Source organism: Denticeps clupeoides, chromosome 4, assembly GCF_900700375.1.
Source record: "Denticeps clupeoides chromosome 4, fDenClu1.1, whole genome shotgun sequence".
NCBI classification, from domain to species: domain Eukaryota; kingdom Metazoa; phylum Chordata; class Actinopteri; order Clupeiformes; family Denticipitidae; genus Denticeps; species Denticeps clupeoides.
Genome location: NC_041710.1, coordinates 22,725,994 through 22,751,789, shown reverse-complemented (window position 1 = coordinate 22,751,789; position 25,796 = coordinate 22,725,994). Strand labels below are relative to the sequence as shown.

The following is a 25,796-nucleotide window of genomic DNA, read 5'->3' as shown; positions in this document are numbered from 1 at the left end:
CCCAGACTGCTTACACTGCTTCTCTATGTAATGTATCCCCAAATAAGTTTCGATGCATCGTTTGCCTTCTTAATTCAGGAGTACCATCCTAGACGCTGAACAAAAATAGCTTGATTACGTCCATTTATCTGGGAATTTTTGTCACATTGAAGGTAAAACAAAATAGCCTTTTACTTTCACAGGACCTTGGAAAGCAAGCCACATAGGGCTTTATTTTGGGAGAAAAGACAGATAACATTTATTGTTGTATCAAAGTTCTTTTTGCTATTTCCATTCTGAAAAAACCTAACATGTAAAAAATGATCAATGTACCGAGAATGTGCCCAACTGGCCCTTTCAATGCCCACCAGTCCTAGCAGCATAAAACACACACAGACATTTGCCATTCTGAGGACATGAGTGCATGGTGAGAATCTAAGCAATGCACCACCAGGAACTTGGCAGAAAGGTCTAAGCGTGGTTTAAAAACTCACTTCTTTAGAAAGAAAATTGGCAGGAGTTTCTGGAACATTTTGTGCATGCGTAAAGTCTTTCATTGCGAGGGTAAACTGCTATCTGTCAAATAAAGACGAAATAAATATTTAACGGTTTTAACTATACTGATGTAACAAAAAGGTCTTCCAAATGTGATAAGAAAAAGCCTGTAAGATAAAGTTTTATTGTGGTATTCATTAATGCTCCTCTTTAATGCAAAGGAAATCTGTTTACTCTCCATCCTTGGGCTGTGAAGGAAGTGAAAAGACGTTCCTGCAGTGACAGTGTTAGTGCAAGGGTCTGCTTTGCCTAATAAAATATTTCTGAGGTGGTTATTAATTAGTGTTAATTAGAGCGCTGTGTGTGCTCATTTGTGTATGATTAATTGGGATGGAGTATGTCAGTGTGTGTGTGTGTGTGTACAAGTGAAACCGAGCAGCTATGAGCATTTCATGTAGAAGCTCTAATTTGCAACAATGAAACAATGAAACAAGCATATTTACCAACGTATTAATAAATGCGCTGCTCCACGTTCTCCACGTTCTCTTTTCTCCCCTCTTTCTCAACAGTTCTGCCGTCCCCGCTTCTACCTCAACTCTCTTTCCCTGCAGCGTCCCTGGATTCTTAAGCCCGGTTTGTGTAGCTACAACTCTGCTCTGGTTATTGTTTCTGTGGCTGGACAAAACATGGAGAGCCTCTTATCTTCCAGAAGCACAGAGAGAGCGTTTCAGAGAAATGGATGTGTCCTGTCAGAGTGACTCAGTGCAAAGTGACTGTGCGGTGTTTACTTGTTTCTGCAGACCTGCAGGGCGGTAGCAAGACAGCGGTGGGAGAAATATGAATCAGGACAGTGACAATGAGGAATGTGTCTTAACAAGTTATCTTCTTAGATATCCTTGCAATTATTGTATTACATTAAATGTTGCCAACTGCATGTGATTAAAATGTTCTATGATATGTTACAGAAATATATGTTTTTATATGTCATCAATTGTTCCATATTTTAACTGATAACTTATTTTTCAGGAGATGAGGATGATTTTTTTTTTAAAGTGCACTTATCAGTAAATGTAGAAATATGCATACATATACCCTGGTGCTAAAAGGTTGTTGTTCCCCAAGAGCCTTCCTTCAGCATTCTGCTGCTGAGTAACAAGAGCTCGTCTCCAGGGCCTTCATCTCCCCGAGCTGCTTGAAAGGGAACAGGCAATGTTCGGGACGTCACCAGGGAGAACAGACCCTCCAAATGGGCTACATGTACAAAAAAAATCCATTTTACTTTCATCTGGGATGCGTGATTGGCAGAGGGCTGATAGATTCACCTCGCACCGCTGTGTAACAGGACTGGAATGGGACACTAAACCATGATAACATCCCCTTTGTCATGCTTGAGAGAGAATTTTTTTTTCCCCCCGCTTGGCACAAAAACTGGAAATTCTCAAATGCAAAAGTTTCCTAAATCTGATCTGAAGCGTTCCACTCAGCCTCCCTGCTACAGCTAATAGGTACCAGCTTTTAAAGCCCTGATGCAACACTATAATTTAATTTCGCGGTTTTCTTTCATTGTGTCAAGAGGGCACTTTAATTATTCTCTATATCAAATTATATACCCTAACAATTTTCATTTTCGCCAAGGGTCATTGAAAGATTACTTTATAGTGCCAGCATGACCAAATAACTAGCATGCTAATAACGGGCAAATGTTCAATTAAAATACATTTAAAAAGTAAAGTGGCCTTGGATTTACAAGTTAGTGGGTTGGTTTGGTTCATGTTGGCTTCAGTCAGCATGCACCTCCACACCAGGGGTCTCAAACTCAGATTAGCTGGGGGCCACAGGAGACCGAGTCTGAGTCAGGCTGGGCCACATCAGGTATTCCATAAAAAAGGTTCTTCTAAACCTAAACTGTCCTGAATATGAAATTGAATGTTGAAGAACGTGAACGGTTATTCTGAGCATGGCTCTTGCTTCTCTGTGTCATTTCTGCTTTTACTTCTTTCAACAACTGCATGGAGGATCATAAACAGCTTGGTAGCATCTATTTTTTTATTGCATGAATATCATGACATTTACGTGTTGGTTGTTAATCTGTTTGTTAATTTGCAGATTCATCATGATAACAAATCATTCGCAGGGATAGTGGCGATCATATCAACTTCAATTTCAAACAAGTCAGCCCATTCATCTGATGGAAAAACTACATTTAATCAGTATGGGGATGAATCAAACACTGATGAAACTGATCGTATCCAATTTAGTCATACATGCTTTTTTCAAATACAACAAGATATAGTTATTCTATGATGGCTATGCAAAAAAAGTATCCTTCCACACAAAATGCGGTGAAGATATCAAAGGAGTGGCCCAGCCAGAACACAGACTTAAAAGGTGGTGTAAACACTGGTTCTTTTTTCTTGGTCACCAGGCCTTTTTATATTCAAATTACACAGAAAATTTCCCTTTTGCCCTTTTTTATAAGTGCAAATATAACAAAGGGAAGGCATTTGAGCTTTTGCCTAAGGAGATATTTACATATGTAAATTATTGTTTTTTCCCCTCTACTTTCTGTAGAGAAATTAGCAATTTATCAGATACAGTGTACATCTCAAGGTCAGATGTGGAGAAAAAAAGTGCTAGATATTTATTGTGAATCCATGTAGAACTGCATGAAATATTATGATAGAAATATTATAGAATGATTGTTCTCCATGTCATAATCATTGCCTTTCACATCTCTATCACAACCACCTCTGAATGCAGTTTGTTAAACTTAAACTATCTTAGAACAATTTTGGGACATCCACTAAGAGACAAATCACAATAATGCACAGTCAGAGGGATGTGTGTACCTTTTTTTATCGCAGCTTTTGTGTGATGTCCCTTCGGAATGGGCTGCATCTGGTTGTTTTGCAAAATGGAAAGCTTTCTGGCTCTGAAATCAGTCGACCGTGCTCTAAATTTACCAGCTGTGTTCCTATGTGCTGGAAGTGTTTCGGATCGGAGATTTAAACGAAGGCCTACATTTGGTCTGGAGCTGCGACACAAATAAAACAAGCAGTCTATATTCATTATATTTTAGTTACCTCTTCTGCTTGTCATGAGTCATTCTGGCAAAGTTCCTCAGTCACAGCATGCTCTATGAATGAAGAACTGAGCTGTTTTGGAATGTCAATTCAGTCGATTATTCATCTTCTAATAAACTAGAACTTCAGATATATCAGTATGCACTGAGATTTATATTAAACATCTTCTTTCTGCATTTACTTCGTTTGTGTATTTAATGAGCTTAATCTTTAGCTGTTTTACAGCTACATCAGAGGTTGTATGTGAACATGGTGACATTTGCTTCTAGTTTACTGTCAATGTCAGCTCTGGGCTATACATGTCAGATTGATGATGCATTCAGTTATATTGGTAACATGTTATTTTGGGACTGTACATCTGCACAGTGGTGAAAGATGACTCCATGATTGCTGGTCATTCTATCAAGTGCAAATGAGGCGAAACAGCGGACCAAGGATCAGTTCCTGTGACACTTAACTTGATATGCCTTCTTAGTTCTATGTTGTCTGCTTGTTATCTTGACTTTTTATTGAAATTCATAGCTATGGCCCATTGTTTGAAGTGTTTTGTATCTGAAATGTCAGTATTTTGCTGAGATGTGGTATGAGTTCTTCGTAGCAATGGTTTTCATCTCGAAACGCTTTCCACCAAAGCCTAATTTTGACTTGTGTGTGCAGTGTGTGTGCAGTTGTTGTCACCAGACTCTTGCGGGTTCTTTGGAGAACAGCCGATCCAGAGTAGATTTAAAGCTGTATCATAGCATCTCACTTTTTAATCATGATGTCCTATTTGCCTTGAAGAATATTTGTGCCTTCAAAACTGATAAATTCCATTTTGAAGGACCTTGGCTTTTATCCAATCAGAATGACTGTTGGTTGTCATGGTGTAATGCTCTTGGAAATGCACTCACTGGCCTTTCATCTTCATTTTGCCAATTTCTAATTCCCTAAATATTTTTTGTGACATAAGATTGGGAAAAGATTCATTTAAATACATACATTCTGTAAACTGCCAGTATGATTTATCCAATCCTACATGATGTGCATTAGTGATTTTTTTTTTTTTTTCGTGCATTTAGATGAGCAGTGGTTTGCCTAGCAGGTAAGAAAGCGGATCCATAATCTGCAGGTTGCCAGTTCAGATCCTGAACCTCCAAGGTGCCAGTGAGCAAAGTACTGTCCCCACACACTGCTCGCCGGGTGCCTTTCATGGCTGTACACTACTCCCCCGGGGGATGGGTTAAATGCAGGGACCCTTATTTCACTGTGGGCACTGGGTGCTTTGCTGTGGTGTGTCACATGTGACAATTAATCACTCTCACTTGAAGAAATAAAAGAAAAAATATTGCCATGTCTGGATCTGGAGCAAAATTTGACATTGGTTAATCAGATAGAGTGTGGAGAATAATGACACATAATAACAAAGAACAATTGTAATAACTCAACGTGATTGTCCTCATGTTCTGACATGGCAGGCCTGATTCTTGTAATCTTGCCCACAAATCTGATTCATTTGTGGAATGGGTCAGACTAGCCTTCTTTCAATGAGCTTTGACATAAGGCTTTCTTTCTAGGCAGTCTGTGACAATTTTACAAAGAAGTTTATTGATTGAATTTCACATAGAAATGTATTATCACTTCAGTGATTAATTAACTGTTGAGTGTGTTTTGCCAGCCTTTACTATAATGAAGAACACAGACTTTTGTTGTTCTTCATGTTCCTTGCTCCCCACATGACATTTTTTGCTAAAAGAAATTATGGAAATTTTCAGAAATGTAAGGGTAGCAAGAGTGTTGTTGTTCTCATTATTAAGCGGGAAGTATTGACCTAGCGGTTAAGGAAGCAGCCCCGTAATCGGAAGGTCGCTGGTTCGAATCCCATTCCACCAAGGTGCCACTGAGGTGCCACTGAGCACCGTCCCCACACACTTGGCTGCACATTGTCATGTCATGGCAGCACACTGCTCAATAAAGGTACTGGGTTGAATGTTTTGATGTGTGCACCATGTGCTGTGCTCTAAAAGTGATTTTATTTTTCTGAAGAGTGCATTCTGAAGATCAGGTAGTGATATATGACCTGAGCCAAGAATGCAATAACATAATTTTTAAGTTTAGAAGATTTAATAAACATAAGGGAATAATAAAGTAACTGACAAATATGCCAGTTTGGCTCCTGTTGTCTTCCTAATAAGAGGGGCCAGTTTTAATCAATCCATAATGATGACCTTCATTTTCTTAAAAAAAAAATCAGCCTTGATGTCTTCTTGCATGAAGACTGGTCAGTATGTATGAAAGTGTTCACCGTAATGAATTAGAGTGGGTCCTATTTCTGTGATCTGACACATAGCATGAAGCAGATATCAATATAAACCTTTATGGGCATGTACAGATGCTCTTTATCCAGACATGGCATCTCAAATCACAAGCAATTCACGTTGGATCGTTTTTACAATGCTGTGTTTACCTACAAATGAGGAAAGGACCTGTTCATGCATGAAGTGGAAATGAGTGAGCACCACTGTTCCACTTAATTAGTCTCAGTTAGTCAGGTATTATAGTTATCTGAATTGTTTCATCAGAAAGGCATCTGCAACCCAGCACAATGGATCTCTAACACTACTGAATGCACTGATTCTTATGTTCAGCATTTCTATATCGCACCATTAAAGCATTGTTCATAATTGCCTCACTGACTTTAGAAATAAACTTTGTTGTTCAAAAAAAAAATAAAAAAGCAAAAGCACAATGCACCCAGCCACGAAAAAGACCAGTACGAAACATACCCAAAATTATGTACTATTTTGAGGACATGGAGACATGGCAAGAAAACAAAGATCTCACAAATGGGGTGAGGGTATATATATAAAAAGAACCAGTGTCTACATCACATTCTTCAGAACATCAAAGGAAGGACCTCTCAGTACAGTAATGACAGACAAGACTGACACATTGAGAGTGAGTGATGCAGAATTCATACTAAAATGTGACTTTGCATTTATTTCCTGCAATACTTTTTAAATAAAGAGTAAATCTAAACATGCACAAATGCCGATGAAACCACAGGCTAAGATGAAACCAGATTGAAAGCGGAGAGTAGTAAGTCAAAGTATTTGACCCATACAAAACTTGGACCAGATAGAATGGACAAGCCCCAAATGGTGTGCATCTCCCATTATGGCAAACATGGAAGACAGTAACACACGCTGACAATGTGTTGTGGTCACAGATGAGCGTGCAGATGGCAGGCGGCAATTAAGTGTTGCATGTTGTATTTGTTCTGCAAGAAGACTCGCTGATGTCAGATTTGGGATGACTTCCCATCTGACAGACTTCCTTGTTATTGGAAATCACTTCTGAATTGCAGAAAGTGGATGAAGGGACCATCCATCTTTTTGTAAAGAGAATGGCTTCGATATTTGATAGGAAATACAGTGTTTCATCATTGTAATACCAGGAGGAGGCACACAATGAAGAACATGGTGAAACATGGTGAAAGTTGTGGTAACAAAAAATACTGTTCACAAAAGCACAGCAGCGTCACACTAAAGAAAGTGAAAGTGAGGCAGATGTCATTGTGAAACACAGCACATAACACGGTGCACACAGCAAAATGTGCCCTCTGCTTTTAACCATCACCATTAGTGAGCAGCCATGACAGGCGCCCGGGAAGCAGTTTGCTCAGTGGCACCTCAGAGGCGCATTAGCGGTTCTGGATTCGAACCGACAATCTTCTGATGACGGGGCTGCTTCCTTAAACGCTAGGCCACCACTGCCAAAAACCCACAGGAGTGGGTAAGCACAATTTAAATAGGTGGCGAAGAAGATCTGGATGCCTGGACCTGGACCTAAGTTTTTTTTTTTTTAAGTGAAGTGATTGTCACACAGTGCACACAGTGAAATTTGTCCTCTGCATTTAACCCATCACCCTGAGTGAGGCAGTGGGCAGCCATGACAGGCGCCCGGGGAGCAGTGTGTGGGGACGGTGCTTTGCTCAGTGGCACCTCAGTGGCACCTTGGCGGATCGAGATTCGAACCAGCAACCTTCTGATTACGGGGGCCGCTTCCTTAAACCGCTAGGCCACCACTGCCCCCAAATGCACGAGCCAGCCAGGAGTCGAACCTAGAATCTTCTGATCCGTAGTCAGACGCGTTATTGTCACGTCCATGCGGGCATGACGCGGCGGGTGAACGGAGAGGAGGACGAAGAGTGACGAGGAATGGAGGACGCTTTCACCTGACATCACGGAACAGGGGTTTAATGGTGAATCACAGGACAGGGGAGACATCCGAGACGTAGACACTGGTGAACACGGAACATAACTTCAAAGACCTGACAGCGGACAGAAACGAACAGGGCAGCTTTATACAATTAACACAGGTGAAAACGATTAGGGAACATTACACAGGACAATGAAACTCCGGTCCGGATCCTGATCCTGACCCGGACCGGAGTAACCCCCATTTCGGAACGGATCCTGACAGTTATCCATTGCGCCACTGGCCCTGCAACTGGACCTGGAGATGGAGTTTGGGGTGGGTCATTGCACACAGACATTCCATGTCCACCTCACCGGGAATTTGGGAGGGAAACTGCCGTCACCTATTTCCCTTCATGGTGAGTTCATGTCAGCTGTGCCTGGCCAACCAGGGGGCACAAATGAACATCCGGTTCCATCCCCCACAGGTGACGGAACCCCTAATATTGTTTATTTGTGCCCCCTGGTGGGCCAGGTGCACTGTGCCATCATAACCAAAACAACTATATTTACATTTACAGCATTTATCAGTCGCCCTTATCCAGAGCGACTTACAATCAGTAGTTACAGGGACAGCCCCCCCCCTGGAGACACTTAGGGTTAAGTGTCTTGCTCAGGGACACAATGGTAGTAGCCTGGGTCTTCTGGTTCATAGGCGAGTGTGTTAACCACTAGGCTACTACCACCCTGACTATTTGTCGACTATTTGTCGTTTCGTTTTCATCTGTAATGGCTGTAGGCTGTAGCGCCCCCCCAGCTGCTGGAATATTAACCTGAGGTCTCCAGGGCAGGCACAGCCTGTGGCTCTCCCTCATGATGCTATAAATATTAATAAAAATACAGAAACACTACGGCAGAAACACTGAGGTTTAAGGCAATTCTTGGGTCAGGTCCTTGAACAGAGCGGCAAATGACAGATGATGATTATCTCACCTCAGGGCCCAGGGACAGCGATCGCCTGTCAAAATTTCAGCACTGTGACCTGAATGACAGTTTGTGCATGTGGGAGGACAGGTGCATGCTCTCAAATACAATAAGCTCTAGACACATTTTCATGGCCACTTGAAGCCACTCAGCCATCAACAGAGCCATAAGAAATTACAGGGGTTGTGATCAAGGTAGCAGAAGTGAGGCAGCCGCTCAATCTAGAACCTCAGAGGAGAAGAAGAGCGCCATCACGTTATTTTCACTCTCGTTCTCTGTTAACAAAATGTCTCTCTGGAGCTACTAGTTTCATTTAATTATGCTTAAGAAGCCCAACCAAACAAACACAAATAAGCACTCAGGGCACGTTCTCCCATGTCACATCAAATGGACCTGAATATTGACTGATCTGATTTGGTCATTAGCAGACTGCGTTCTAATTTGTCCTGGATCATTTCTGCTAAACTGTATGACGTGCTGATGTGCAAAAGTAACTGCTGATTCATGACCACAAAAGTTGAAACGTGTGGCCACAACAATGTGACAAAGACGGAAATTAGATCAGATTTGTTATGTCCCTGGACGTACGCTCCCACGTGTTCTCTGTGTGTGGCTGCGTTTTTGTGTCCTGTCTCTTTTAGATGGACTTCGTGGGAGGAGTTGAAGCCTACCAGCTCCACCTACCATCTGCCTATTGGTCACCACCACCTATATAAAGAGACTTCAGATGTTCGGGAGGTCCCCAGGGTCTGCTAGGCCCTTACTCTTTTGGGAGGTCCCCAGGGTCCACAGAGATCTGCAGTTACACCATGTGTATTGTTGCTTTGTGTGGTAGACCCTTTGTTGTTAACCTGTTAGCACTCCGTGCCCTTTTTCTTAACGTTTGTGCGTGTTTGGGATGTCCCCGCTGGACCACCCCTTCCTTTAGGCTGTACTGATGTTGGTTATCTGTGCTGAGTCCGCTGCTTTATTGTAACTGTTAGCACCCTGTAAAAAAGCACTGTGTGTATGCTTTGTTCGGTTTTGTGTGTAACAGGGAACCTCCTCCTCTCCACATCCTTGTGGCGTTTCTTAGAAATGTGACAGGTTTAATTGGAAAAATTCTGCAAGTCTCACAACCAGGGGTGTAGTCTGGGGGTCCAGGCTTTTTTACATTTACATTTACAGCATTTAGCTGACGCACTTAATCCAGAGCGACGTACAATCAGTAGTTAGAGGGACAATCAGGGAGAAGTGTCCTGCTCACAATGGTGAGTGGGGTTTTTGTTTTCTTTTTAATAGGCTACTGAGGGCTCCACAGCAAAACCAGCCTGTGGGTCACCCTCAAGATGCTAAATAATAAAAAAAAGGTTTCCCTTTTTATTGGGTGCACAAATATTTAAACTCTTCTGGTACGCTGTACGCTGGGGCAGTGGTGGTCTAGTGGTAAAGGAAGCAGCCCCGTAATCAGAAGGTTGCTGGTTCAAATCCCGATCCACTGAGGTGCCACTGAGCAAAGCACTGACACACTGCTCCCCGGGCACCTGTCATGGCTGCCCACTGTTCACTCAGGGTGATTTAGATTAAATTGTAATTTTCTTGTCAAACTTTGTGTACAGAATCTACAACAGAGTGAATTAAATAGATGTATTCATAGTTGGGGTCCTAGTGAACCGGAATTGATCTCTTCATCGATGGTAACTTGAAAGCACGTTGTAAGTCGCTCTGGATAAGGGCGTCTGCCAAATGCCGTAAATGTAAATGTAAATGTGATGGGTTAAATGCAGAGGACAAATTTCACTGTGTGCACTGTGTGCTGTGCTGCTGTGTATCACATGTGACAATCACTTCACTTTACTTGTGGTCCTGATATAACCTGCGAGATTCAACTTTGGATATGTCTTGAATCCGTCTGCAGCTGCTGAGACGGTAGCCTGCACAGCATAACAGCTTCTCCTTAAACTTTTGTCTGAAGTAACAACAGCTATGCTGAGGAGAACTAAAGATAGGTCTCAGGACTGAGAATGATTCACTGGAGGAGTCCTTTTCAACCCAATAAAGCAAGGATGCCGCATTTGAAGCACCCTCCTAATTGAGACAACCTTGTCTCTTGTCTCTTACATTAACATTTACAGCATTTACCAGACGCCCTTATCCAGAGTGACTTACAATCAGTAGTTACAGGGACAGTCCACCCTGGAGACACTCTGGGTTAAGTTCAGGGACACAATGGTAGTGGGAATGAACCTGGGACTTTGAGGTCTTCTGGTTAATAGGCGAGTGTGTCTCACACTAGGCTACTACCACCAGAACATTTCTGGCCCACAATTTGAGACATGCACTTAACTTGCACTTAACTGTCTGCATATAAAAACAAAGCACCTGCTTGTCAAACAAAGGGACAAAGAAGAACATTCAAATTAGAGGCAGATAATGAGTCCATGGTTGATCGTGATTTTTTTTTCAGGCAATTGACAAATGGCCAGTGAAAATGCGGAATATCATTTCAGTGCGGAGATAACTGGGTGGGACGAGGCAGGGAGTTTGATCAGAGGTCCACACACACTCTGCTATTTCCTCCACACAGCAGACAACTGATCATAATTTTTTTAATGTATAATTCATAATATGTTTTATTAGTCCATTATCTATAATTCATATTGCAATTATTTTTCACTAAAATGACTTGAGGTAATGTCATTTTATTGGTCTTGATGCATTTCTGCAGAATTGTAAATAGCTGCAGAACTATATATGCCACCCCAGGGTCACTTTTCAGCAGCAGTCTGCGAGTTAGACAGCCAATTGCTATGGTCTGGAAAATGAGTGTGGACCATTATTCTTCTGTTTTGTTCCACCACTGCTAGTGCCGCCTGGTCTTATACTGCTAACTGAGAGTGGAGATAAACATTACTGCAAATGCAATTCTGCTGACACAACAAAGATGTGATTAACACATGCATTTTCAGGGGCTCGGTTTGAATCAATTACTCGCTTTGTTGAAACTAGAAATAGAGAGTAAGTCAGAAACATTAAATGAACAATAGGACCAGCAAACCGAGGAAAGGCTGGCTCACTGATTCTGGGGTTACAACCGTGTCTCTCTCTCTCTCTCTCTCTCTATATATATATATATATACACACACACACACACACACACACACACACACACAAACACATTTTTTTTTACTTTAAATCTAACATTTTCTTCTGTCTGTTTTATAAATTAAACTAGATTAATTCAGATGACCTGCTCTAAATTAGATTATAATGTGCATGAATGTGCCCAACACAAGCTCAGTAGAAGCAACCACCGCTGTGTTCAGTGTGTAGTCTTTCTTTAAATTACACTGCAGCGTTCTGCTGGGCATTCAACCCAGTGGAGAAAAATGGCTTTATTTTACCTTCATTTTTACTGTCCACATTCATTTTTATCACTAAGCCATTCAGAGGGTATAAACTCACAATAGAGACGAAGTCCATGCTCTATGGTTACCTATTCACCGAGTGTACATTCTTTTAGACCACAGGAGTAAACCGGAGAACCCAGAGGAAACCCGCACTAATGACGGGGTGAACACAAATAGTACTGTGTGCGCCACCTCAATGATGCTCCTTGATGCCCCCTGCTGGCCTCTCCCTGTCACGGTACAATATGAGGTTTTAGATTTTCATGTTTTTAAAGGTTTCTCGTGTTTCCCCTCATTTTCCTTGGAGTGCTTTGAATGAAGGCTAATGGGGGTTATGGAGCTCATTTGAATTCTGTAAAGCATTTTGAATGGCTTCCAGTTAAGTGAAATCCAGAGATCTTTTATTAAAGGTGCATAGTGAGCTATGAAGATGAGAATTACTATTGTCTATTTTCTTTCACCTGTTATACAGAGGGACATTTTAGAAATGTTATATTATACACAGCACAGGGGGGAATGGTAATCGTTTCTGTCTTACCTTGGACAGGAGAAACTAAATGCCCAACCAACCCTTTTCATTTGTTATTTCTGACACCCAGCAGATGAACAATAATGATGTTGTAGTGTTAAGCCCTCACAAATCCTAATTCCTTATTCTGGACCATTTAAACTTCCTCCCATCAATATGTCACAAATGCAAGTCTTTCTTACCTACTTCCATTTTCATTCTGTTCTCCAAACTAATACCCCTTGCACACAAGTGCCATCACCAAATCATAGTATTCTAATAGGCAAAATACAAAAAAAGTTCATATGTGTCCATTCACAGCCTTCTTCTACAAGTGACGTTCATACATTTTCTCATTTATAAATTATTCATTAATTAATTAAATTAATACCCACGTTATTTAATATACAGTCGTGGCCAAATGTTTTGAGAATTACATAAATACTGTTTTTCGCAAAGTTTGCTGCTTCAGTGTTTTAATTTTTTGGTCCATTGTTTCTGTGGTGTATTGATGTATAATTAAAAGCATTTTTATAATTTTATAAGTTTATGCAATTTGCCCTGGCATTCTGTCAATCAACTTCTGGGCCAAATCCTGACTGATGGCAACCCATTCCTTCATAATCAGTGCTTGCAGTTTGTCAGAATTTGTGGGTTTTTGTTTGCTCACCCTCCTCTTAAGGCTTGCTCACAAGTTCTCAATTGGAATAAGGTCTGGGGAGTTTCCTGGCCATGGACCCACTTAGTTATTTTGGCCTTATGGGACGGTGCTCCATCATGCTGGAAAAGGCATTTTTCTTCACCAAAACTGTTCTTGTATGGTTTGGGAGAAGTTTCTGGTGGAGGATGTTTTGGTATTATTCTTTATTCATGGCTGTGTTCTCAGGCAAAATTGTGAGTGAGCCCACTCCCTTGGATCATTTCCCAAACAATCGGGAAGAGGCATCTAGAGAAATGATTGAAGGAAAGGTGATCACCAAGCATCCTGAGACCATTCATGTGTGGGGCTGCTTCTCATCCAAGGGAGTGGACAACACACACCGCAGTCCTCAACAGTCCAATTCCTGTCATTTTGCAGAATATCAGTCTGTCCTTGAGGTTTTTCTTGGAGAGAAGTGACTTTTTTGCTGCCCTTCTTGACACCAGGCCATCCTCCAAAAGTCTTTGCCTCACTGTGCGTGCAGAAGCACTCAAACCTGCCTGCTGCCATTCCTGAGCAAGATCTGCACTGGTGGCACCCCGATCCCACAGCTGAATCATCTTTAGGAGACGGTTGCTGGTAACCATGGGTAACAGAGGAAAAACAATGATTTAAAGCATCACCCTCCTTTTAAACTATCCCGTCTGCCAGTCAGCATGACAGAAAGATCTCCAGCCTTGTGCTCTTCAACATACTCACTTGTGTTAAGGATAGGATCACTGAAATGATCTCAGCAGGTCCTTTGGTGGCAAAAAAATGTTTTGGGGGGGATTAAGTTCGTTTCCAATGCAAAGAGGGACTTTGCAATAAATCTGATCACTCTTCATAACATTCTGGAGTATATACAAATTGCCGTAATAAAAAGAAAAGCAGCAAACTAGTATTAATGTAATTCTCAAATCTTTTGGCCATTACTGTGGCTAGTTACACCTGACTACCAAGTAGTTTAATTTAAGATGAGTTTATGCTCAAACCTCTTTTTGCATGATGATAAACCTACTCTCTACCTTTTGTGTTCAACCTCTGACCTGTTGTAAATGGCAGAAAATCTTATTTAAATTGTTATGGTAAATTAGTTTTTCCCAGCGTTATAAATGGGTTGGAGATGAGAGAAACCTTCAGCTTATGAGAATGTTTTATTAGGCACGAGCATAATTTCTCCACAGCAAGAAAGCTACATATTTTGGCTTGTGCTTCACATGTTGTAGCACTATTCTATTTGTTAGACGCTTTGTGACAATGTACAATGTACAAAGCGCCATATTGATAAAGATTAATTGATGGATTGATTGATTGATTGAAGGAGTCCTAAGATCCATGATCATACACGTCATATGACGTTGGGAGTTGGTAGAACACAAAAATGGGTCATTAACTCTGAACCATTTGCTCTGGTTTCATGTGTTGTGTTGATAGTCATTTTTTTTCCTAAATGGCCAAAAATAAAATTCACTGTGCAGTAAAAACAGTGAATGTGAACATGTACATTTTAATCACCTTTATTTTTGTTCTGCAGTGTGCTTAAAGATTACTGTCATCTTGAAAAAAAGACAATAGGGGATTCAATAAATAAATAAATAAATAATGCATCATCCACCAAGGCAAATTCGGGACATTTAAACCCAAATGATCTGCAACCTTTAGGTACAGCTTGTGTGCATTTATCATATGACAGAGTTAATCCTGTGTAATATGTATATACATGAGGCAGATAGTCCATATGACATTAGAGAACATGTTTTTGTAAAAAAAAAAACAAAAAAAACAATCAGACCTGAATCAAAGCCGGGTTTTCGTCCGTAACACTGTCACATCAATGACAAATATTTGTCTTAGTTTCGTCACACAGCTATAAAAGCAATGAGGGAGGAAGCTGCCATCGGGAAAGCTTGGAATGACAGATGAGATGCCGCGTGGAAAGAACTGTTCCTGAATTCCCGGCCCATCGCTCGTTTTGACTGCAACAAGATCCCTTGACAGTGTTTAGCCGTTCTCTGTCCCCACAAAATACGTCTGACAGAGCGCCTGTGTTATTCTGAAGGATCCTGCTCACCAGGTAGCTGTTACACCCATGAAGGCATGAAAAAAGCAGGGCCCTCGGTTTTTACATATGTATCTCAGGTGAAAGAAAATTGTGTTTTATGTTGCGCAAGCCTCACAGAAGTGAGGAGAAAGCAGCCATATGTGCAAAGTCATCATAAAAATAAATCGTCTTTCAATGCTGGACACATGCCTGCGGACATAATTAACATCACAGTCACCCGTAATGGTGGTACAGTGAAATGTGTTGTGTGTGCGTTTTTTTGTTTTGTTTTGTTTTTAAGTGGGGGTCTCCAGAGGAACCCCCAGATTGAGGGAGGGGGATTTGGTCATGTGACGATTGTCAAGGCCTGGATGCACAACATGAGCCATTTATCACACGAGGCTTAGCAATAATAATCTCCTCCATGAGTTCATTTCAAAAGGGCCTTTTCCACGACTTACACAGGATCTTGTGGAAGGCTCGACGGAAGTCCTGGTTGAAGATGGTGTAGATGACTGGGTTGAGGGAGCTGTTGCAGTAGCCGATCCAGAAGAAAAACTTGAACAATGTCTCAGGGACGGCGCATGATTCGCGACAGATGCCGTAGAGGCTGTAGGAGAAGAAGAAAGGGAACCAGCAGACCACAAACACACCCATGACCACTGCCAGGACGAAGGTGAACCTCTTCTCCCTGGCCTGAGAGATCTTCTTTCTGGAGAGGGTGTTCCTCCTCTTCCTGCGCGAGGAAAACAGCTCCAGGGATTTGCTGCTGGCCCTGGACTTCCGGCTGGAATGCTTGGAGCTGGTGCTGTTTTTGCGGTTCATCCGTCTCTCCTTCTTGGCAGCTGGGTCATTAGGGTTGTTGTGATGCTGCTTCTTGGTCTTCTCATCCGATGAACTACTGTCCTCCAGATCCATGTCCAGCTCGTCCTCGGCAGGCTTTTTTTCACAGTGACCGTTCTCACGGTTGGCGCCTCTCTGGTCCACTCCATTCTCCAGCTCGCCCCCACCCTCCTCGTCTGCAGCGTTGTGTCCTTCAGGTCCCTCGTGCCTCTTCTCAGACATGCTCCTGGTGCGGGTCTTGGCCACCTGGTAGATGCGAATGTACACCAGGATCATGATGACACAGGGCGCAAAGAAGGAGCCGATGGTGGAGTACAGGATGTACCACGTCACGTCGTTGAGCTCGCACTTGGGCTTGTCCCCGCCGCTGTCACCACGGGCCATGGAGATGAGCGGCGGGAAGGAGATGACGGCCGAAATCAGCCACACCACCACTATCATGCCCTTCACCCTGCGGGGCGTGCGCTTCAGGTTGTACTCCACCGCCTGCGTGACGGACCAGTAGCGGTCCAAGCTGATGGCGCACAGGTGCACGATGGAGGAGGTGCAGAAGAGCACGTCCAGCGCCAAATAAATGTCGCACCAAACTTTTCCGAAGAACCAGTAGCCCATGAGCTCGTTGGCCAGGGAGAAGGGCATGATGAGCGTGGCGACCAGGATGTCGGCGCTGGCCAGGGACACCAGGAAGAGGTTCTGGGGCGGCTTGAGCGCCCGGCTCGTCAGCACCGCGATCACCACCAGCACGTTCCCGACGATGGTGAACAGGATGAGGAAACTTACGAGTCCGGCGAGACCGCAGATGGTGCCCAGCGAGTACCCGTCCCGCGCCGTGGAATTCGGGCTCGGGACCGACGCGTTCTCGGCTTCCGTGGACAAATTGAGGAAATCCATGTCGACTAAATTTTTAAACAATACAACAGTTCTCATTGCGACGTTTACTCGGATTTATTGGTTCGATTTTTGTCTTCTCTCCCATAGTCTTTCTTGACCCCCCCAAAAAATCAGACGCCTGGCAAAAAAACCCCAACGTCCTCTAATTGCTGATGAATTCATTTCTCCATCCTTCAGGCAGATCTCCTCCACACGCCGAACGCATCTTCACCCTCTCTCCTGCTCCACCAAGTGTCCTGCCTGCGCGGAGCGCACTGGTCACGTGGTGCCCACATCCAACTCGGCGCGCGCCCCGCCCCGGTGTGTGTGTGTGGTGTGTGTGTGTGTGAGGAGCAGGAGGAGGAGAGGGAGAGAGAGAGAGATGGGCAAAACGAAAGAGCAACGATCAGTCACCATTATAATTGGCAGATTGTAGATGATTCAAATGAAAAGTCAATGGACGCGTCTTTACGCACGGAGACGCCCTCCTGTCCAGGACGAATTCCACCAATCCACCATCCGAATTTCGTACACCATCCATGCAAGGATGTCGGAAAGGGGTCAAATATAATTATACATAATAATATAATCTCTTCACATTGTACAGTATACAAAGGAAATGTCATGCGTGATGAGTGGAGATGATCTCGTTCTTCATCGGGCGTTTTTGTCATACTTTTCAGGGGACGTGGGGAGTATATTTTCGCGGAGTGTATTTGCAGCTACAGAATCGGGTATCAGTGTCTCGTGGAAGTATATCCGTTCGCTGGATGTCACTATTGTAACGCTCGCGTTCCCTACACTGCACCAATAAGCAGATGCGTGCATTTACCACGTCCAGCAGGTCCTACGTGGAAATCCGATGTTAGTCGTTATTTAGGGCAGCAAGATCAGAATGGATCTGAAACACTAGCACGCCACACGTAATTATTTCTTCAGTGCAAAGCAGCCAGCAGATCTGAGCTCATGGCTCCAGCTGTGAATGCAGTAACTGAGGAAGGGATCAAGGTCCGAATGTCTTCCTCGAAAAGGGAATAAAACGAACTGACCAACTATGACCTCAGAAGGACCAGACTGGCTTGAAGTCCATGGGCCAGCACCATAGACAGTTCCCGTTAGGCAGTAACTACAAGAACCACACTAGGCTCTGTTCATTTGTGTTAGTAAATTTGTGCGTAACGTATTTACTCCTTTCTTCATCGGTGAGTGTGTCTGCGTGGAGGTTTACGACACAGGAGCAGCAATGCCAAGCCTTGCCAAAATACGTGGCTATTACGTGCGATTAGTGCTCATCTCTGGAAGCCTTCTTTCCAGGTGCGCGCAGTCATGGCCCTGATCTTCAGTATTCCACTGCTGCTGCCCCCGCCACCCGCTGAGCGCAGTTCCATTAATCAAAGGCAGAGAAGTATCCTCTTTATTTCCCTGCAGTCGGACCTGTTTAGTGTGTGCGTGGATGGAAATAAGGCCGCGTGTGTGTGTGTGTGTGTGTGTGTGTGTGTGAGACGCGTCTGTCTGAAGCTCCGGCCGCAGGTCTTCCCCGAGCTGACACGTATCGAACCGGTCAGGCCTGTGATCATTGCTCTTTACCCACCGGCCACAGTTATCAGTGTTTAATTGAGACCCTCGTGAGTGATCCCCGACATTTGCCCGTGCGCGTGTCTCCTTCATTACAACTGGGAACGTAACTAAAGAACAGACACAGAAAGACAGGCGTGGTCCTCTTCCTACAGAGACTGTACATCATCATCATCATTTCTTTTGTCAGAAACACATTCCTTATTTGAGCATAGTTTCTACATTACACCGCACAACACTGCAATCAGGTTCACCGTAGTGTCCACTATTACAAATTTATAAAATGAAACATTTATGTTGTCAGACATGCACGGGCGCTGTAGTGGTGAGATAAAGAGTAATTCCCCTGGAATTAAGCCTGTTCCCTGAGTCTTGTGGGGGAGGGGGGTTCGTGACGGTGGTGGCATGGTCCACACCTGTAATTTGGACGACTCTACAATGTGTGTATGTTGCTGTAAAATAAGAACCAACTAAGAACCATAATGCTGCATTCTGTTGAGATTCTGGCCAGTTGATTGACAGGGTTTTGCTGGCATTTTAATTGGCCAGTTGGGTTCCTAAAAAAGCAATCAGAACTCTAAGTCATTTCGTTAAACATCTTTGTCACCCTCTGAATGACAATTCCGGGCAACAGGAACTGGTTCAGACACAAGCAAAGGTAAAAAAAAATCCAAAATGTCATCAATACAGTAAGCAGCATAGATTAAGGGGTTATGTACCCCAATACTGGACAACTTTATAAATCCTTTTTTGTTGCAGTTGTACCTGTGCCAGCCTATGAGATTTCTGCTTTTACTTTTGCAAACTATTTTTTCCACCACCTGTATTCTTTTGTCTCCATGACTACGGCAGGATTTGGTAGAACCTTACCGCTGCGACATAGAGCTTTGAAGACGGGCCTTTTGATTTAAATGAATGTCCTGCACAGGGTCGCAAATGATGCTGAACACAAAAGACCATTTGCTCCTCATGTACCTCATAAACTCTGCGCCTCGATTTCTCTTCTCTCCCCTTCTCCCCTGAGCAGGTGTTGATTATCAGGTCATTGTGGATGTGTGAACCGTGCTCTGCCATGTCCTGCAGGCCCAGTTAACTCCTTGCTTCAACATATCTCAAAATATCTGGATAACGATTCGCTCCATCCGGCCCTTGCATGTGCGCTCATCATCATGTTCACGTTGTATTTTAATTGACCATTAACGTATCCACCTCGGTCGTGTCACACCAGCGGTTTTCTACCAGAATAAAGTATACAAATCATTGGGAAGTGGAGATTGGGGTCGGGGGCTGTTTTCCAGGTTATTGGAGATCCAGCTGACAGGGCTACTGTGGGACTAACCTGGAAAACCCAATTTTACCTTCCGTCTTCTGCCTCAGGAAGTTGGGACCTCTCACAGCCATTTTTCCCAAACCACAGTGTCCCTATTTCTTTCCTTATTGGAGTACCCCTGACTTGGCCACAAGCAATAGCCATTCCACACACCCAAGTGGTGGCCAAGGACCAACTCAGAGTAGATTTAGTATTTATTGGTTGTGTTTCCTTCATTTGAAATGTATTTTCTCGCCTTGCCAGATCTGGATCATTAACAGGTGTACATGTAGCTTTTAGTCATGTTTTTTTGGTGTGCATGTGGCGAGAGGTCATGTAGGAAGGACATTTGTATTTTTATGCCACAGGAGACCTAGTAGACTGGGTAGTTTCAGTTCCTGCTGGGTGCCTTTCATGCCCAACCCATCAGCTCAGCAGTCAAAGCAATGCACAGATGGCCAGCCATCGCAGCATACAGAAAACAGGTGAGAGAGTTAAGGAAGGAGGATGGAAGAATATAAATGAATTACTAATTAGCTCTCCATACTCTCTCTTTTTGCTTATCTCCCGTTTTCCCCTCATTATGACTTCAGTCCGTACGAATTTTTTTTTTTTTAAATGACATTAGTTTGATTTATCTAAAGCTGTTCAATTTCCACGTCATTGCAATGCAAGTAATGATAGGAGTATAATGGGGTTTTTTTCACAACAAATATATTGCTCCATACGTCCAAATTCCTCCTCCTTGAACCGTCACCTTATCGTTTGAGAGCCCTAATGATCCAAGGATTTATGTTGTCTGGGGCACTTGGTGCCCCTTGTAGAGTCTCGCATGACAAATTGGTCTTAAAGTGACTGTCACACGTGATACACAGCAGCACAGCACACAGTGAAATTTGTCCTCTGCATTTAACCCTGAGTGAGTAGTGGGCAGCCATGACAGGCACCCGGGGAGCAGCGTGTGGGGACGGTGCTTTGCTCAGTGGCACCTTAGTGGTACCTTGGCGGATCGGCATTCGAACCAGCAACCTTCTGATTACGGGGCCGCTTCCTTAACCGCTAGGCCACCACTGCCCCAGCTGTCTTAGGTAAAGGGTGAAACAAAGAACGGTTCAGAAGATCTTTCATGGAAGGAACAACAAAGAGTCCAAGTACCCAGCTCAGAGGGTTATTGAAATCCCACAGACCGAGGCGGCAGCTTTGGTGGTCCGATCCCCGGACAAGAAAACGGTCTATTGACACATGGAACGTCACTTCTCTGGCGGGAAAGGAGCTGGAGCTTGTGGAAGAGGTTGAGCGGTACCGGCTAGATATAGTCGGACTCACCTCAACACATAGCATTGGCTCTGTAACCCAAGTCCTTGAGAGAAGTTGGACACTCTCCTTTGCTGGAGTTGCTCCGAGTGAGAGCCGGAGGGCTGGGGTTGGCTTTTTATTAGCCCCTAGACTCTCATCTTGTTTGTTGGGGTTTACCCCAGGGGACGAGAGGGTGGCTTCCCTGTGCCTTTGGTTGGGGAAATGGGTCTTGACTGTTGTTTGCGCTTACGCGCAAAATAACAGCTCAGAGTGCTAGATAGTGCTCCGACTGGGGACTCCATTGTCCTGCTGGCCTTGGGGTCCTGCCGGAGGAGCTGGTGGAGGTGGCTGGGGAGAGGGCTGTCTGGGATTTCCTACTTGGGATGCTGCCCCCCGCGACCCGGACCCGGAGAAGCAGGGGAAGACGACGACGACGTCCAATTCTGTCACGTCCATGCGGGCATGACGCGGCGTGTGCACGGAGAGGAGGACGAAGAGTGACAAGGAGACGAGGAATGAAGGACGCTTTCACCTGACATCACGAAACCGGGGTTTAATTGGTGAATCACAGGACAGGGGAGACATCCGAGACGTAGACACTGGTGAACATGGAACATAACTTCAAAGACCTGACAGCGGACAGAAACGAACAGGGCAGCTTTATACAATTAACACAGGTGAAAACGATTAGGGAACATTACACAGGACAACAATGAAACTCCGGTCCGGAGTAACCCCCATTTCGGACCAAATTCCAGGGGTAATGGTTTGAAAGCATTTAAGCTATCAACATTTAAATTTTATTATTAACATAAGTTGAAAATGTGCTCATACCTAATCCCCAAGGTTTGAACCCCAGCTTTTACCTTGTGTACATGAAGTTTGCATGCTCTCCCTGTGTTGGTTTCCTCTGGGTTCTCTGGCTTCCTCTCGCCGTCCAAAGGTATGTACAGTACAGGCCAAAAGTTTGGACACACCTTCTCATTCAATGTGTTTTCTTTATTTTCATGACCATTTACATTTTTAGATTCTCACTGAAGGCATCAAAACGAATACATGTGGAGTTATGTACTTAACTCCACATGTACATAAGATCTATGAATCTTATCAAATAAGAAAAAAATCCTTATATTCATTGTTGTTGATTATAAATATATTTGGGTAAGCAATTAAATCCTGTAGGAAGGCCGGTTATAATCAAACGGTTGCATGTTGGAATCCCGTACTGCCATGGTGCTCCTGAGGTAACCTTGAGCAAGGTACCATCCCCACACACTGGGGTCCTGACCAGAACATCGGAGAGAGAGTAGGTGGGTCTGCAGAGGCAGCTTATTGTCCCTTTTTATTAAAATGGTTGTACCTGGAGGACCAGGCTCGGTGTGAACAGCAGTGATTGACGGGATTATTATAGTCTCAGCGTGCTGTGAAGTCTCCACATGCAGGCAAGAACTTCATAAAAGGTAAGAACCTTAATGAAGAAGTGTCAGTCAAGGTGCATCACTCTGCTCCACCAATCCTCTGTTTTGTCCTTTGTTTTAGTAATTTGCCTTCAATTTGAGCACAATATTCAGAGAAGACAGAGGAGCTCTTGGTTGGAGAGACCCGAAATGTTTGAAAATAAGTGTGCACTACAGCGTAGTCATACTTAGAGTAATGGCACTTGAATGAAATTATCTCAAGGATACGTACTTTCTGGTGTGTTATATAAAGCCTTCGGGCTCTTTGTTCAGGTCTGACTCGTCTCTTTCAGGAGCCACTGTGGTATCACCTTAGACCTGTTTTAAGAGTCTGCTTCTTTCATGGTGTAGCTGGATGCCTGAAATGAACACAGGGCATGGTGGCAGTAAGCAATGGCTCTCACGGAATTAGTGAAAAACCATATGAGCTCTACCTACATCTCATCCCTGAATACTGGAGCCATTTTTTTTTTATTTGAATGTTCTTCATTTGTTTGACCAGATCCTTTTGTAAAAAGATGCCATTTGCATGAGTCCTCGTGGCCTAGCCCAACTGCTACCCTCAATCTGCAGAGACCTCCCACGGTGCTCTTCGATTTTATCAAGCACTCCAACAGAACAGCCACCGCTGTGTGCACACAAGCACACACAGCCACCTGCAGGTTTGGCTTGGCCACATGAACATTTCATCTGGTGGTTGGTCCCCTTGTCCTGCTGTTCCTGTTATGATTATGCTGTTTGGGTGTGTGGCTGATGTAGGTGCACCATAATCATATTAAGGTCACTTTACTTTTGTTTGTCTCTACTTATGTTTGTCTCTCTCGTATAATCTCATACAATAAAAATGTATATATATATATTTATTTTTATTTTGTGTGGATGTGTGTATCTTATTATGTTGTGAGAAAATGAGCTTGGGTTTATTGCTTCTTCTGCTGTATGATTTGTGCCTACTGTTGGAGGCATGATTACTCTTTGATGCATTGAGTTTGTGCGTGTGTGTGTAATACGAGTGTGCATCACCCAGACACTTTTATTACTACTTGTTCTGTAGTATTTAGCAGTGGTTCTGTAGTGGACTGGAGTTGTGGGCATGTGTGTGTGTGTTATCTAACCCCGTAATTACACCATATACAATGCAACAAATGGGACATATATGGGACCATAATGGTCAAATTTATCTCCAGAATGCCAGTACTTGCCAGAACTGCCAGGATGTGCAGATTGGTGCACATGTTATATATCCTTCAAGAATATAAATTGTCATGTTAGTGCTAAATTATAGCTTTAGATTCATTTCAATTCACAATGTCTCGGGTTCTTCCAAAAACGTTTATTTTCTCTGGACATGTGAGAGCAAAGAAGTGGTCTCAGATCAGTTCCATTAGGTCCAAGACATTTTCTTGGAATACACAAATAAGGAAATTGAGCATGGGCTACAAAATGTCTATGTGTGTGTGTGTGTGTGTGTTTGCGAGAGAGAGAGAGAGAGAGAGAGAGAGACAAGTACAGGGGAGAAGATTTGAGCTCCCTTTCACCAGTGGAAATACTGACCCTGTAGCTTTCGTGTCAGGTAGGAGGTTTGATCCTTAACAATCATGCCGCCTCTGCTTTGCGGCACAGGATGTCTGTGTTGGATCCGCCAGAGAATCCCATTAAAGGGACACAAGGGTGGCTGCTGGACTTTTACGTGTCTGGTGGGGGGTTGGCTGACAGAGCCGGGGGCATGAGAACGGGCTTCTGTCTGCCCGCTGCAGAGCACCAAAGGCAGAGAGCTTAGGAGGCTTAAGAGACTGAACGCAGCCAGGCTCCTGGTTTTGTTGTATTTGCCCACTTGTATATCCATCTGTACCGCAGGGCAAGATCATTTTAATTTTGCTCATGCTACAGTCATACATTCAAGTTATAAATTACTGCTTTTAAAAAGGTGATTAAATACTGTAGTCGTCTTGTTTTTCAGTCCTGATGTTGCAAAATGAGGTGGCCACACACCAGCCCCATCACATTGCTACTTTACTGTTTCATAGTCACACCTCCCAGCACCCTAGGGCTTAACAACCAGAGCAACCAGAGCCTGCAAATCCAATGGGATTTCCCAGATGCGCAGTTGGTGCTCAACGGGGTAGGACAAGAAGAAAGAAATGCATTTTCCTGTGGATGCTACGGATATTCCTGCACTCTACCGTGGTATGGATGAGTAACAGTGAAGTTCGCCGGGTCAGCTGGATGGTCATGTAACATTAATGTGTGTATAAATGGTTGAAATTTGGAGAATCTCACAATAGAGGTCACAGCCTTTTTTCTCTTCATTTGTCTGACAGACATCAAAATGATCATAAGCACAAAACATTGAAGGCAAACAATTTCCATTAAGTGAAACAGTGTCTATTGAATAAGCAGTTTAAGCAAATTAACTACATATACTTTATATATATTGTTCTGAAAAAGCACTTGCTCCCTCTCTGATTTCTTGTTTTTTTTACATTGAAATGTCTCGAGTAAATCATCAAGTAAATTTAACTATTAATCAAAGACAACACAGTGAAGGATTGTAATATTAAGGTAGAAAAACATGACCTTGGGTGATTGCCCCCTAAACCCAATAACTGGTTGAACCTCCCTTATTATCAACAACTGCAACCAAGTGTTTGTCATAACTAGTCATTTACAGCGCTGTGGAGGAATTTTGGCTCACTCATCTTTGCAGAATTGTTGTAGTTCAGCCACATTATTGTATCTTTGAGCACGAACACCCTTTTTAAGGTCATGCCACAACATCACAATAGGATTCAGGTCAAGTCTGAATCTGTCCACTCCACAAGTCTTCATCCTGTATTTCTTCAGCCAGAGGTGGACATACTCAGCATTTTGTCCTGCTGCAGAACCCAAGTTCATTCAGCTAGAGGTCATGACATTGTCCTTCAAGATTTTTTAAAAATATTTAATATTCTTTGATGATCTGAAACATTATATGAGACTAATGTAAGAAATCAGAGAGGGGCCAAACACTTTTTCACACCAAACACTTGCTGCATAATTGTCATATTGAAACTCTTTTTTTTGTTCTGCCCATTTTATGATCATCAGATTTTAATATTATTTACTAACAT

The 25,796-nt window shown here is 43.3% G+C and overlaps 1 protein-coding gene across 1 annotated transcript; it reads right to left on the bottom strand.

The window, feature by feature from the left end:
* Positions 1 to 14,610: 14,610 nt before the first annotated feature.
* LOC114787549 (alpha-2C adrenergic receptor-like) lies at positions 14,611 to 17,308 on the bottom strand. The gene has a single exon (XM_028975168.1). The coding sequence runs from the start codon at positions 17,104 to 17,106 to the stop codon at positions 15,772 to 15,774; it is 1,335 nt and encodes a 444-aa protein (XP_028831001.1). The 5' UTR covers positions 17,107 to 17,308; the 3' UTR covers positions 14,611 to 15,771.
* Positions 17,309 to 25,796: the final 8,488 nt, after the last annotated feature.